Source organism: Pituophis catenifer, unplaced genomic scaffold (assembly GCF_029215685.1).
Source record: "Pituophis catenifer annectens isolate HBS135680 unplaced genomic scaffold, rPitCat1.0.hap2 SCAF_4, whole genome shotgun sequence".
NCBI lineage: Eukaryota > Metazoa > Chordata > Lepidosauria > Squamata > Colubridae > Pituophis > Pituophis catenifer.
This window is the reverse complement of record NW_027256884.1, coordinates 1,952,149-1,966,993: the sequence shown is the minus strand read 5'-3', so window position 1 is coordinate 1,966,993 and position 14,845 is coordinate 1,952,149. Positions and strand designations below refer to the sequence as shown.

Here is a 14,845-nt window from a genome sequence, read left to right as displayed (position 1 = left end):
CAGAGATGATAGCAAGGACTTTATCCAGGTTCCTGATTCAATGACAAACTGCAATCGGATCATTTATTTTTCCCAGGAATCAGGAATCACACAGCCATCCTGACAGCATAAATACTAACACTAACACCATCAAAACACAAGTGGCCTGCTTCCAGGGTACAAGTATTATTTTCTAGATTTAGGTCAATAAATATATTGAATATGATTGATGCACAGAATTAGCATAATTTATCTTTATTCCACCCTACCCTGTCCCAAGGAAAAATATCTGGTCTTCTGTAATTTTCTACAGGAAGAACAACTATCGATTGGCTAAAAAAAATGTGCAAATATAAAATTTAACGTCACAGTTGGAAGATGCAGAATAAATGCATATTCGTCTTGGCTGCAGTCCCACCCGAGCAAAACCGATTAGGAAACTATGTATCTGAAATACAATTGGAAAAGTGTGTGTGTGTGGGGGGGGGGAATTACCAAAATTACTGTAATTACCAAAATCAGAGTTAAGATTTACACAGGAAATATTTTAATTTCAGCTGTTTCTGTCCTGTATCCCTGCAAATTGCCACTTTTTTTTCTCTCTTTCAAAGTGTGTGGTTTGGTAACAGCAACTAAGTCTTATATGAAGAATTGTTGAAGCAGCAGGATAAATTTAGCAAAAAGAAGAAGAAAAAAAACAATTTAGGGGACGGTTCAGACGCCTCAAAGGAAGCTCCATGGAAGATAATCAAGACTGCAGTAATTATTTTCAGCAACTGGTTTAGCATACAGGAAGACCAAGGCTGGGTTTTGTTAAACTGTATTTCTAAACGGTAGGATTAATGATATAGTTGAACCAAAGTTTCAGAGAGGTAACTGGCTTTTTCACTGGACTAAAAGCCAGATGAGGTAGTGATTAAAACACTGGCCAAAAAAAATGGAGGACCTTCTGTTTTAGGCAGGAAGACATCTGGGTGACCTTGGGCCAGTCGCTCTGCCTCAGCCCTAGGAAGGAGGCAATGGCAAACCACTTCAGAAATCTAGTTTCCATTTTCTGAAAAATTGTTTCCAGGAGTCAAGATGGAAGTTGAAGGAACACACATACACACCCACAAATTACTGGACAGTCATCTCATGGAGACACAACTTTCATGAAGTCTCATGAAGACACAAGGAGAACTAAGGAGAAATTTCCTGAAAATCAAGAATAATTTATCAGCGGAACGACCTGCCTCCAGAAGTTATGGGTGCTCAGTCCCTGGAGGTTTTTAAGAGATTGGACAGCCATTTGTCAGAAATAGGACGGGGTTGGACTAGAAGACCTCCAAGGTCCCTTCCAACTCTGTTGTTCTATGCCCCGACTATAGAATCCTGTAATTCTTGGCGATCCTAAACACATTTGTGATTTGCGAGATCCTGTCACCATTTCTCCCACACTACATGCTGACTATTTCCTATTGCACAAAAAGATGGGTAAGATGAAATGGCTCATATTTTCAGTGGGGTGGGTGGGAAACGGCGAACAGAATTAAGCAAACAGAGGCCAGCTGCATTTCTGAGAAGAGATCCTGTAACGTCTGGTAAACAGGTTGAAGCTGCAAATCACACGGAGCCACAAGTTTGTTTAGTGACAAGCAAAACAATGAGCATCTATCTGTAAGGCTGGACCTGACCGGTAAAGTTTCTGAATCATCCCTAATTTAGTTAGCTAAGCTTCATGTCCCTTTGTCTGCCGGGAAGAGTATGGAAGGAAGCCACCAAGCCAACTGAACTTTTTAAAAAAGGCATTCGTGGTTTTTTATTCCCGTCAAATTCCCATCTCTAACTGTGACTAACTAGGGACAGACCACAAGCTAAGCCATATTGTCTCCTCTACTAACAAAGTTTCTCATAATTTCTTTAGGATGCAATGTAGTTACTGGCACCCCCATCTTGCAGGGATCAATGAAGGATAAATCAAACAAACACACACACACACACAAAAGCATTTCGAATAACGCTCAGCATTTACCTGAAGTCCAATCCGTTTAATGCAGCTCGAACGATGCTTCAGAACGCTAGAACTCTACTTTCCCCTTTGAAGCATAGACACTGTTACATTAGCCAGATTCAGTTTTTAAAAAGGCTAGTTATTATAACAATTATCGCCGCTTCGGTTTTGCATCACCTCTTTCGAAGGACCGAACTGCCTTTTCTACCCCTTGTAAAAGCAGAGGTTAGTCAAAGCAAGATTTCCATCTTTTCCCCCTCTGGCTGAAACCTCAAGTTTGCATTTCTTTGGCAGAAGTCCTTTTGCGGTAGGATTACAATTTTAATATTTTGCTGTTGAAATGCTCTCTACACCTTTTTTTAAAAAAAATAGGTTTTGCAAAACCAATAGAGCCCTGGTTGAATCTGGCTTTTGACTGACCACATCATCTTCTTTTAATGACCCCATAATCCCTTGCGGGGAGGGTGGAATCTGGGCAACTGAATGGAGCCGAGTGTTTTACTGGCCGGATGCCCTTCCTGTCACCAATGCGGAGTTTTGTTCAGCAGATAATATTGTGCCCAGAGAGAGAAAATACCTGCCTCTAACCTAAGATCGAACTCACAGCTTCTATATCAACATGGTATGCTTTATTGGAAGTTGACATGTGCAATCGTTAAATATACTGGTATTTTTACCATTTTCCTCCCAATTCATCGCCCAGAACATGCACAAGAACATATGCATTTTATTACACAGATCGTATGCCCACCTCCAAAATGTGAGGAATTAATTTTTTTTAAGATTTTTGCTTTGGTGAATTCATCCCTGCCCCTCCCCCACCCGCAGCCCGCATCAACCGGAACTGCAAAGGACAGAGTTTGACTTCAATATATATATTCATTTTCCAAGGCAACTGACAGAAGCAGCACCAGCCGAATCCCAAAAAGAGCTGTATAGGTGCAAAATTGAATCCATGTAGCGTCAAAAAAATAAAATAAAATAAAAATAAACTTAAAAAAACAACAACAACAACCAAAACCAAAGGAAAAATAAAATCGCTATCCAAACTGATTCAGTTCATTCTTTTTAAATTCACTCTGTACAACTGAATGGAGTAGTTACAGTTTCTATTTTACAAAGTAATTGTACACTAAATACACAAATATACATTAAGCAAAGAAACCTTCATCAGACCCATCCTATGTCACAGTATTTTTATCTACCGGTTCCTCTCCTAGAAAATAGGTGATTTTTTAATTTATTTTTATTTTTTCGCACCTTCCTTGGCTATAGAAAATGAGTGCACATCTGCTTTTTTTTTTTTTAAGACTGCAGGCACCAAAAGCCCCTTCCCTCCTTTTTTTACTGTCCCTCAGTTTCCCCCAAGTTCTTTCTTTCCCTGTCTTATTCCTTTGGCTTCCTGGTGGAAAGCTAGAGAAGGGGGCTTCATCCCCGCCACCCTAGCCAAGTTCTTCACATTGCCAGGCCCAACAGCGCTTGCATTCATCACGGCATTAACACGGAAGGAAGATCGTTAAGGAAAAATTAAGCTTCAGGCACACAAAAACTCATACGGTTGGTTTTTTTTTTTTTCTTTTAGCAGCCGCTGCAAAAGCTGCTCAAGTCGCCCAGTGCATTTGTGCTAATTCCCTGAATGGTGGCGAGACCCTCCCTCCCACTCCCAACTTTAAAAAATAAATCTCAAAAGAAAAATTTCAACCCTCTCCTGCTCCCCCCTTGAACAGCTTTAATACTGGAAAGGAAACCAATGTTTTGCGACTAGGAGTTGGGGAGGGAGGGAGGGCGCAGAAGTGTCTTCATAATTGGGGAGGGGGGTAGGAGACAGCATGCAGAGACTGCTGGATTCCCGCAGTCCAGCCTCTCTCAGCAGAATCCAGAGTGCCGAAATCTCAAGAGGTGCTTAAGACTGACTAGGCCGAAGGTCCGGAGTTTTGCGGTGCTGCAGCTTGGGAAGGTTGCAGGTTCGTCCCCTGCGTTTGCGAAGAATTCCCGGCTGGAGAATTGCTCGTCTGCAATTGCACCTGGAACTGAGCCAGCTGCTCTGGACTAGCCAAGGTTTTCAACAGGTTGTTCTCTTGTTCCAGCTGGTTGTTTTTCTCAATGAGTTCTTTGATCTGCTCTTTCAGGACTTCGACTTCCTCTCGCACCGCGTACATCAAGTGGCTCTTCACCAGATCCTGGAAAACAGAAGCAGGAGACACCCGCCCCCCTCAAAAAAGTTGCACCAACAGCAGAGACTTCTGCAATGGCCTGTCGGAAGGCCTGTCAAAACTGGGGAGGGTCTCCCCCCCAAAGAACCCCTCTGCTGAATCCCACTCTCCTTGTGGTTTACCCATCCCACACTTCTGTTTGTGCAAAGGAGAGTGCTCTCTCGGTGCTCTCTGAGCTTGGCAGTTTTCTTGTAGACATTTCATGACCCATCTAAGGAACATCATCAGTGCATTGAGGATGGGTTAAGTTAGGCACCGGTGATGTTCCCTACTTTGGGTCATGAAGCATCTGCAAGGAAATCACCAAGCTCAGAGAGCACCAAGGACCTCACAGTCCTCCTCCTCCTCTCCTCCCCAAACCCCACTCCCTCCTAGCACTAATGATGTTACCTAATTGGGTAATAAAACTTCTGCAAGGAAACCACCAAGCTCAGAGAACAGTAAGGACCCCTCGTTTCAACCCTGAGCTGCAAATATTCTTCTTTATTGGTGTCTACAGAAAAGCAGCTTGAAGTGGCTTGCAAGAAATTGAAATACACAGAAAAATATAACAGATAGGAATAAAGATTCATCATCATCATCCCTTTAACTTTAGCCCAAAACCTTATTCTCATTTTAAAATCTTTCCCCTCAAACTCTTTATTTTAAAACCTTTCCACTCAAATTCTTATTTTAAAACCTTTTCATTTGCAAAATCAAGGGCAGCCCTTACGGGGAAGACGATGGACACTGGGAATGTTCTTAGCGTATCCAATTTAATAAGTGACACCCCAAATCTGTTACCCATTTAAATGACCCCAAGTGTTGAATGGAGGTTTTGGCTTGCAACACAACACAGATCTTCAAGGCCTTTTGGGTTTGGTTCTAAATTCTCAATTTCCCTTCCGCTGCAGGTTAATGCAAAGCTGTCCTGACGTGGGCACTCTGCTATGGAGGGCTCCCCTTTTCTCTTTTTGTGGGGTCCTTGGTGCTCTCTGAGCTTGCTTGTTTTCTTGTAGATGTTTCATTCCCCTAACTAGGTAACATCATCATACTCTTCTTGTCCCAATTATGAAGCAGAAGGGATCCTGGATTTGGTGGCAAGTGATTTTTTTTTTCCCCAGGCAGAATTGGTGGGATAGAAGGAACGGAAGTGGTGTTCCATGCCAGCCCCGTTTCTTGGGAATTACATTAATGCCCAGAACAGGAGTCCTGTTTTTGGCTACAAGGCAAAATTGTCCAGCCAGAACAATGCCTGGCTTGAGTGCCTTTTTTGGCCTGTTCTTCTGGAGCAAAGCAATCCGGCTCCCTGGGAAGATGCAGCCTTATTTTGGATCAGACAAGGGATGCAACGGACCGAGCCTGAAATTCTCCATTGTTGCATCATCATTTTATCCTCCGGCTGAAAGCATCACGGATGCTACTCAGGTTTTATAATGGTGGTGGCTGCAGCTGGCTTGAGAAAGGGGGGGGGGAAGCCTTCCCTAGCCTTGGGGGGGGGGCTCTGGGCCCAGATCACCTTGCCTGCTCCTCCTCTCCGGGATCGGGGTACCCCGCGCCCCCTCTTATGCCCGCCTCCTGGGCTGCAGCTCATTCTGTCTGGTGGAAGGAAGGAGCGAGGGGGGGGGAATAAGGTTGCTTGCCGCATTTCCCTCCCCACCATCCCCTCTGACGTCAGCCTGGGCGAGGAAGACCGCCTCCCTAGCTGATCCTTCAGCCAATCAGCGGGGCCGCCCTATTTATAGCCTGGGGTTATACTTCAAGTTTGCCTAGCAACAGAGGCGAGAGGAGGAGGAGGAGGAGGGGGTTCCCGGGAGATGGGGCTCCTTGCAGCATTCCAGCAACAAAAGCGCCCAGTGGAAATTGGAGGGAGGGGGGGAAACCAAACGGAGGAGGAGGAGGATGATGATGATGATGATAATAATAATAATAATAATAATAATAATAATAATAATAATAATAATAATAATAATAAATGGGGAGACCAATCAACCAATCAATAGACCAAAGGGGCGCCCTCCTCCTCCTCTTCTTCTTCCTCCCCCCCACCCCAGAATTAAAAGCTTTCTCCCCTCTCCCCGCTGACCCCCCCCACCTGTTTTGGGGGTGATGCAAGAGGCCGCGCGGTGTCGTGTCCACCCCCCCCCGTCCAACCCCACGAAGCGACCCCGGCCCATGGCCAAAAGGGTGGAGGGAGCGCGCACCGCCGGCTCTGCAGCGCGGAGGGCAGGGAGAGGCGGCCCCCCCCCCGACCCCATCCTCCTCCTCCTCCTCCGGCTGCCCAGTACGTACCATGGCTTGCTCGATTTTGTTGTCGATGGCGACCACGCTGGCCCCGGAGGAGCTGCAAGACACAAACGGGGAGGGGTGGAGAAGAAGCGCGGGTTAGCAGCGGCCGCTAAGGATGTGGCAGCCCCCTCCTCCGCCTTGGGCCGGAGCTGTCAAGGGGACAATGGCGAGGAGCCGGGTCGGGCAGGGCTTTACCTACTGTCGAGGCTGAGCGCGGCGCTCTCGGTGCCCAGCAAGGAGGAGAGGAAGGAAATGGAGAAGTGCCGCAGCTGGTAGACGCCGAGATCCATCGCCCCCGGCCGGCTACGGCAGGGGCCGGGATGCGGAGCCCCGCGGGGGAAGGAGCGCGCCGGTGCTGCGCCAAAGCGGCCGCTCGCTCGGCTGCTTGCCTGCCTGCCTGCCCCCCTCCGCGCCCGGCGCTTCCCCGGCTGGCTGCCCGGCGCTTGGCGGGGGCTCTGGCTTGCCCGCTCGCCCAATGCAGGCAAGGGAGGCGCGGCGCTCATTGGCTGGCCCGGCCCTCCGGACACGCCCTCGCCGCGCCCCCCACCCCCACCCCCGCCCGGCCTGAAAGCAGCCCAAGGCGGTGGCGGGCGAGCGCTGCGCGAAAGGGATGGAGAGTAAGGCAGGCGGCGCCTCTTCTCCCTTCCTCCTCCCCCCCCCCCAAAACAGCTCAAACCTTCAAGGGAGCCCGGAAGGAAGGGGCAGCATCTTCCAAAGTAGCCTCTTCCCCCCCTTTCAATCCCGCTCCGGAGCCATGAGCGACGGCGGAGTCTTCACGCGCGCAAAGGAAAGCGAAAGGACGCGCAGGAGCTCGGCGGGGCGAACAAAATGGGGCGGGGGGAGAGTTTTTACTCCCCCTGGCAGGCTGCATTGCACTAACCGCTGGTTGCTTAAGCCGCTCCAAGGGCGCCCCCTAATGGCCTCTGGAGGGAAAGCAGCAGCAGCAGCCTCGCAGCGCCTCCCCCCACCCCCAGGGAAGACGTTTGGGGGGGGGTCTGTCCTGGAGGGGTTCTGCTGGAAAGGCTGGGGGGCTCTTTGGGGCACAGAGAGATGCTTAGAAATGGGGCTTCCCACTACCTCCTCGACTTGCGACCACAACGGAGCCTCAAATTTCCCACGGCTAAGAGAGGCAGTTTGCTAAGGGAGTTTGCTCCCACTTTGCAACCGTTCTTGCCACAGCCGTTGAGTGAGTCACTGCAAACGGTGGAGGTGGAAACATGTTTAAGTGACTCTGGTTTCCCCCACTGTCTTTGCTAATCAGAAGTTCACAAAGCAGGATCACATTAAATTACATGCCAGTTGCCAAGCAACCAAATTTCGATCTCGTGACCGCAGGGATGCTGCAAAAAAGTTGTAAGTGTGGAAACGGTCATAAATCGGTTTTTCCAGGGCCGTTTTTCACCCTTACGGCCGCTGCAGCACCCCCGTGGTCCTGTGATGAAAAATTCAGAGGCTTGGCAACTGGCAGGTACTTGTGACTGTTGCAGCGTCCCAAGGTCATCACATGACCTTCTGACAAGCAAAGTCAACAGGGAAGCCAGATTCACTTAACAAACGTGTGACTAATTTTAACAGCTGCAATGATTCACTTAACAACTGTGGCCAAAAAGGTTGTAAAATTGGAACAAAACTCACTCTACAACCGTTTCCTTAGCAATGGAAATTCTGGGCTGAATTATGCAGCTGTAAGTCAGGACTGTCTGTGCTGATTTCATTTCTCTTTCCTTGCTCCAAAAACATTTTTTTCCCCTCCCTTCGAAATGAAAATGCCCCTCTTATCTCGTCATCAAGTATTTCCTTAGGTCAGGCCAGCTTGCACTGTAAACGGGGAAAAAAAGCACCTTCCCGTAAGAAAATAAATAACAAGGGCATTTCAAATGTTGATAGTTCAGAAATGCAGTGTTACAGTTTCAAACTCTTTTTATTCACGCCTTGGTTTAATGCCAGGATCATTCAAAACAACTTAAGAATAAGGTTCCCAGGCAGGAAAATCTCTCCTTTTTTTTTTTTTTTTTTTTGGAGGGTGAAGAATTCCAGCATGGAATTGTAAAGACACAAAATTCTAAAGTGGAACTCCAAGCCTCAAAACTCACGTCTATTTTTGCCGTGAGTGGCTTTTCACATATTTTGTTTTTGTTTTTAGCCGAGTAGCTATGACACAGTTCAATGTTAAGAGAAACGCACAGGAAAACAACTCTGCTGTCACTTCCCCTTTTCCCTACAGAAACTGACTCAACCTTTTCATATTTTTCCCCTTCACAATAGAAATGGATTGTTTGTGTTCCTTGCCACATTTACTGCAAAAGGTCACCAAGTTCTTTCAACAGCCTTCTGCAGTTTTCCCACGTTTCATGTCTTGAAGAATTCAGAAAGGAAAAAAAAGAGGAAGCAGCAAAATTTTTTTCCCAAGGCTGCTTCTTCAGTATTTATTGCCGTAAATGTTCAACCATCTGAACGCACAATTCTTCTGCTTGTTATTTCGACTCCAGAACTTAAAAGCGCATAGCTGGGTCTAATGCCCTGCCCAAGGGGGAATCTTATCCTTTGAGAAGAGATTAAATTATGTCGCATTTGCAAGAGATTAAAAATTATGTGGCGTGAATGTCAACCCACCGCACATCTGGCTGATGCCCGTCTTAGAGGAAACAGCGAAAAATGTAATTGCCACGGGCTTGAACATGGATTCAGTTTTTTAAAAAAGTATTTCAGGTATAAGGTCATCAGCTTCAACCTCATTCACAAGAGAATGGCAGTGAAATATGTGGAACCCGGTGGAAGGGGTCTGTTCACAAGTGGCTATCCGAAAAACATTTTCTCTGTCTGTCTGTCCATCCATCTACCTATCTACCTACCTACTCACTCACCCATCCCTCTCTCTCTCCCTCCCACCCCCCTCTCTCTCTACCTAGCTACCTACACATCCATCTTATCTATCCATCTACTCTATCTATCCATCCATCCATTATCTATCATATCTCTATCATATCTCCCTATCTCTATCTCTCTTTATATATCTATCTCTATCTATCTCTCTATCTCTGTCTGTCTGTCTGTCTGTCGGCTGATCTATCTATCCACCCATCATTATCTATCATATCTCTCTATATCATCTATCTACCGTATTTTTTGGAGTATAAAACGCACCTTTCCCCCCCCAAAAAGGGGTGAAAATTTAGGTGCATCTTATACACTGAATATAGCCCCGCCCACCCACTGGCCCCCACCCTTTGGCCTCTGCCTCACAGCAGTTACCTCCTTGCAAGCAAACAGCAAGAAAAAACAGCTCCTTTCAGCTTCAGCACAGCCTAATTAGCACAAGTTGATTGGGCCGGCCTCCCAACTCTCAGCTGATTTGCTCTCAGCTGTTTTGCGCAGGGCTCTGCTGCTTGCTGCAAGGAGGTAAATTGCTGGAGCAGATTTTTGTCCCCTTGTGCTAATCAAGCTATGCTGAAAACGACAATGAAAGTAAAGCAGGCTGTTTACTGTTTGCAATGAGGCAAAATTGATCAGAGGCAGAGGGAGGTTTCTTCTTTTCCTCACCAAAAAAGGTAGGTGCATCTTATACTTTGGTGTGTCTTATACGCCAAAAAATACGGTATCTATCTTTCTTTCTTTCTTTCTTTCTTTCTTTCTTTCTTTCTTTCTTTCTTTCTTTCTTTCATCTATCTATCTACCTACCTACCTACCTACCAAATTTATTTGCCGCCCATCTCATGTTAAAACATGGATTATGATATCAACTATCTTCTAGTCTCTCACTCAATTTTAGGTACAAATCTCTTCCCAATATCACTTTTTTTTTACACTTTCTAGTCTAACCTAGTAAATTTCCTAGTGGCCTTTTAACCCCCTCTTACCAGGGTTAGCATTTGAAGATTGGTGAGGTTAGCCAGGAGCTGCCATCTAGAGCAAGTTAATAAATGGTTTACATTTCATTTTTGCCCAATCATTATCCTTTATGGTGAACTTATTTTACTGATTTCTACTCCTGTGTTACTAAAGGAGTAACTGAAAACCATGGCTTCCAAAATAATTCTTCTAAAGCTACAGGTAGCCCTCAATTTACAATCATTCCTTCAGTGACTGTTTGAAGTTACAACGGCACAGAAAAAAGTGACTTGAAACCAGTCCTCACACATATGACCATGGCAGTATCCCCACGGTCATAAAATCATAAAACTCCAGTTACAGCCATATCCCATGGACACCAGGGGCGGGGGGGGGGGGGGGAATTTACAGAAATAATCTTTCAGAGGCAGTAGACCAAAAATCTCCAAACTTGGCAACTTTAAGACTTGTAGACTTCAATTCCCAGAATTCCTCATAGCTGGCTAGGGAATTGTGGGAGTTGAAGTCCAGAAGTCTTAAAGTTGCCAAGTTTGGAAAGCCCTGTACTAGAGCAACAATTGGCCAGCTTTGCTGTTGTGAAGGCATTGTGCAGGCAAGCACCTAAGTACCCCCCAATTGTGTTTTCCCCTCAAGACAACCTAGGTTTAACAAAACAGATTTTTAAAAAACCCCAATGTTAAATAAATTTCATTTAGTATTAGGGTTTTAATATACTTAAGTAATCTGAAACAGAACTCTTTAAACCTAAGGGATTTTATTTATTTATTTATTTTTGGACAAATATATGAACACAAGGAAGAAAGTTGCGTGCATATTTTGTTGATTTAGCATGGCAAAGTGAATAGGGTTGAATGATGGGGCTGCTTTTCACGACTATTGACTTGGAAGGATAAATATAGTAAGAAGGAATGAATGAATGGATGGATGATGACGGAAATAAAATAACATTTAGCAAATGGCCCAATACTGGGCAGACTTAATAAGTCTTCTTGATTTGTGGAATGCACTTATGGATAAATGAATACAGAATTTAAATGTATAATGGGTATTTCGGGTATTTCGCTGCGCACTCAAGACCCTATTGTTCCGCCAGGCTGGGTTAGCAATATAATTTTAAATTGGATGTTTTAAATTTTTGGGGTTTTAAATTAAGCCAAATTTATTTAATATTTTTAAATTATTTTAAATTGATGTTTATTCTGTTTTTAATTAGGCTGTACACCGCCCTGAGTCCTTCGGGAGAAGGGCGGTATAGAAATAAAATAATTATTATTATTATTATTATTATTATTATTATTATTATTATTATTATTATTATTATTATTGAAGAGGCATTAGAGGGTGTGTTACTGAATATTTCTACGAAGTCCGTGCTCTTACATAGGTTGAGAATGTAAACATTTTGGAACGAATGATGTATATACACTGTACAATGCAATCAACGAGAGATATAGATTTGAAAATTAATATCTCAAAGACCAATTTCTTACTTCATGCCACAGTTCCTTTGGCTTAGCACTATTTTGCATTTTGCAGAGTGTGTATATCTTTCAATGGATTACAAACTCCATCAGTTCCTTCATTTCTTTAGTCTGTTCTGACATTCTACACTTCCTGTCAAGTTTTTTCATTCTTCCAGAGTGATTTTTGGTAGCAATCCCATCCCTCCTCTTTCTTGAAGACCACTGCAATCCAACGTGCTTGCATCAACACTTCTCAAACAATTATATGCTCTTCATTCCCACTTGTGTTTTTCTCTCTATGGACATCCCACATATTATGCTCAACAACACAGTGCATGTAGCAAAATCAGCTATATCAACAGCACTGATGATATAGTTGGACAATGAAACGTCTGCAAGAAAACAGCCAAGATCAGAGAGCACCAAGGACCCACAATCTTCCTCCTCCCCTTCTCATCCTCCTCAAACTCCACTCACTTCTAGCACTGATGATGTTACCTCGTTGGGTAATGAAACGTCTGCAAGAAAACCACAAAGATCAGAGAGCACCAAGGACCTCTCACAGCTACATTTGTCAAATATGAAGCAAACCACGGTATATATTTTCTGAAAAACTGGCGTAACGGTAAAACAATTTGGTCCCTACTCATAGCCCTCCTCTTCCTGGGCAACAGCCACAGATTCCTTGCAAAACAAGAGTTAGTTGCATGCATGGACTGAACAGAAGCTACATCTCGCAGCAAGCTTCTACTACCATGGACAGTAACTTTTATAACAAAGGGACTATATACATATACATAGTGGCCAAAATTGTGGAAACCTTTTGGGAAAAGTGTATTTTTGAGGTTTGATGGCTAATAACACCACTTTTTTTTTTTTTTTTTGGAGTTTCAGGATAATCCTATTCCACTGCTGGAATGGCCTGGGAATAGCCCAGACCTTCACCCAATTGAAAATCTATGGAGCAGACTGAAGAAACTTGTTAGTCAGAAGCGACCCACCAATAAAACCCAGTTAATAGAAGACATCCTTCAATCTTGGTTCCACATGATAACAGCTGCAGAACTAAAAGACTTGGTTCACTCCATGGGAAGACGTTGTAAGGCCGCAATTCATGCTAAAGGTTACCCAGCTAAGTATTAACTGATATGGTGATCATTTTTGTATATCTCGTTTTTTTTCTACGTGTTTCACTTTTCTTCTTTATACTGTAACTGCTATTCTAATAGCAAATCCTTCATAAAAGTTATTGCATTACATTCATCATTAAATGATCATATATATATATATTCTTTATTGAATTTAAAAATATTAACAAACAAAAACGAAAAGAGAATATACAAATTTTCTCTCTCTTAAAATTTACATTTTCAATCCATAATTACACTAACAAACTAAGTACATATGATTATATAAAACACATATATACAAATCTACAGACAGTGATTTATTTACCTTTTCTATCTATGGTACTACTCCAAAAAAAAAAGTGGTGTTATTAGCTAGTTTTAGAAAATACACTTTTCCCAAAAGGTTTCCACAATTTTGGCCACTACTGTACATATAATTGTCTACTGCATTACTGATCTCAGCTTTTCAAATACAGGGCAGTGAAGTTTCCTAAATGAATCTACTCTCTCTGCTGCAGGATTATTTTACAAGGACGGAGGCAATTCCTTATCCTACTTTCTCCACAAAAACAAACTTCTACTACTGCTTTGGCTGGACTTCCGTATCAACCAGAGCAGGAGAGCCAATCCAGCCAATTACACAGTACAGCATTAATCATGGTTAATTGATCGAGATCCACTGCCTTTTCCAGGGTTTAAAGGAGGGAAAAAAGAGAAAAATAGAGACATGAATTGAAGGAATCACCTAGAGGTAGTCTTTGACTTACTAAACCATTCATTTAGTGACCGTTTGAAGTTACAATCACACTGAAAAAAGGGACTTATAACAGTTTTTCACACTTATGACTGTTGCAGTTGTATGGTCACGTGATTAAAATTCAGAGGCTTGGCAACTGGCATGTACTTATGACAGTTTGCAGAGTCCCGAAGTCACATGATCCCCTTTTGTGACCATCTGACAGGCAAAGTCAACGGGGAAGCCAGACTCACTTAACAACCGTGTTGCTAACTTAACAATTGCAGTGGTTCGCTTAACAACAACGGTGGCAAGGAAGGTCTTAAAATGGGGCAAGACTCACTTTGCTCAGCAATGGAAATTTTGGGCTGAATTGCGGTCGTAAGTCGAGGACTACCTGTACAGGCAAGTCAAGTGGATGCTCCCGAATCTAAAATGATAAAAGACTTCACTTCATTGAAAATATCTTTCAATCTCACATAATTGGCATTCCAGATATTCTCAAAACCCCTAGGGCTACTACGTCAATTTGACAACAGTTTGTTCCAGCAAAAGAGACAAAGAAAGAAAATGCATATACAAGGGCTAGACAATAAGGAGAAATAAGCTGATTTTAATTCTCACCACGGCCATAAAAATTCTATTTGCAAATCATATATGAGAGAAAACTTGCCTCTGGATGCTTGATCTGTCCAGGTTTATCTTGAAAACAAATTGGATAGGCAAGTTTTAAGAGGGCACCCTTTAGGTATATATTGCATTTTATTTTATTGCGTTTTATTCAGCTCACATCCAGAAAGCCATCCTTCCAACAGGGCACCGAGAAAGCAACTCTAACCTCTAAAAGCAACTGCAAAAACACAATATTCAAGCCATTAATTACCTCTTAAGGTGTTGCTCCAGATCCCAAAACATTTTCATGTTTGTTTTGCAAAAAGCTTGTTTCCAGAGGCCTTCTGGTCGCATTTAAATGCCATGTCTATTCTGACACAAGGCAGAAGCACAAGGAATAGCAGGGATGCTACTAACTTGCTTTTGCTAAGTATAAGTCAGCATTTCCAGGGATCTTAGACAGAGGAATAGATCCTGCAGCGTAACAGGGGCTGGTTATGCTCAACAGAGGAATAAATTTTTAAAAAAAAAAAACTGCAAGCAGGCGACGTCAGAGTGGCTGAGATCACATGTTGTCCTGTTATGTAAAGCACTAAAAAGAGATT

The 14,845-nt window shown here is 43.7% G+C and overlaps 1 protein-coding gene across 2 annotated transcripts in view; it reads right to left on the bottom strand.

The window, feature by feature from the left end:
- Window positions 1-2,576: 2,576 nt before the first annotated feature.
- The window catches only part of TSC22D1 (TSC22 domain family member 1), a 57,827-nt gene continuing 45,558 nt past the window's right edge, over window positions 2,577-14,845 (bottom strand). The window contains exons 1-3 of one of the 2 annotated variants that reach the window (XM_070942786.1): window positions 6,646-6,773; window positions 6,454-6,505; window positions 2,577-4,149 (exon numbers count right to left, since the gene is read on the bottom strand). In XM_070942786.1, the coding sequence (XP_070798887.1) occupies window positions 3,883-4,149; window positions 6,454-6,505; window positions 6,646-6,740 (414 nt within the window). In that variant the 5' untranslated portion in view covers window positions 6,741-6,773 and the 3' untranslated portion in view covers window positions 2,577-3,882. Of the gene's footprint in view, window positions 4,150-6,453; window positions 6,506-6,645; window positions 6,774-14,845 lie in introns of those variants that run through there. The other variant, XM_070942785.1, reaches the window with a different exon arrangement.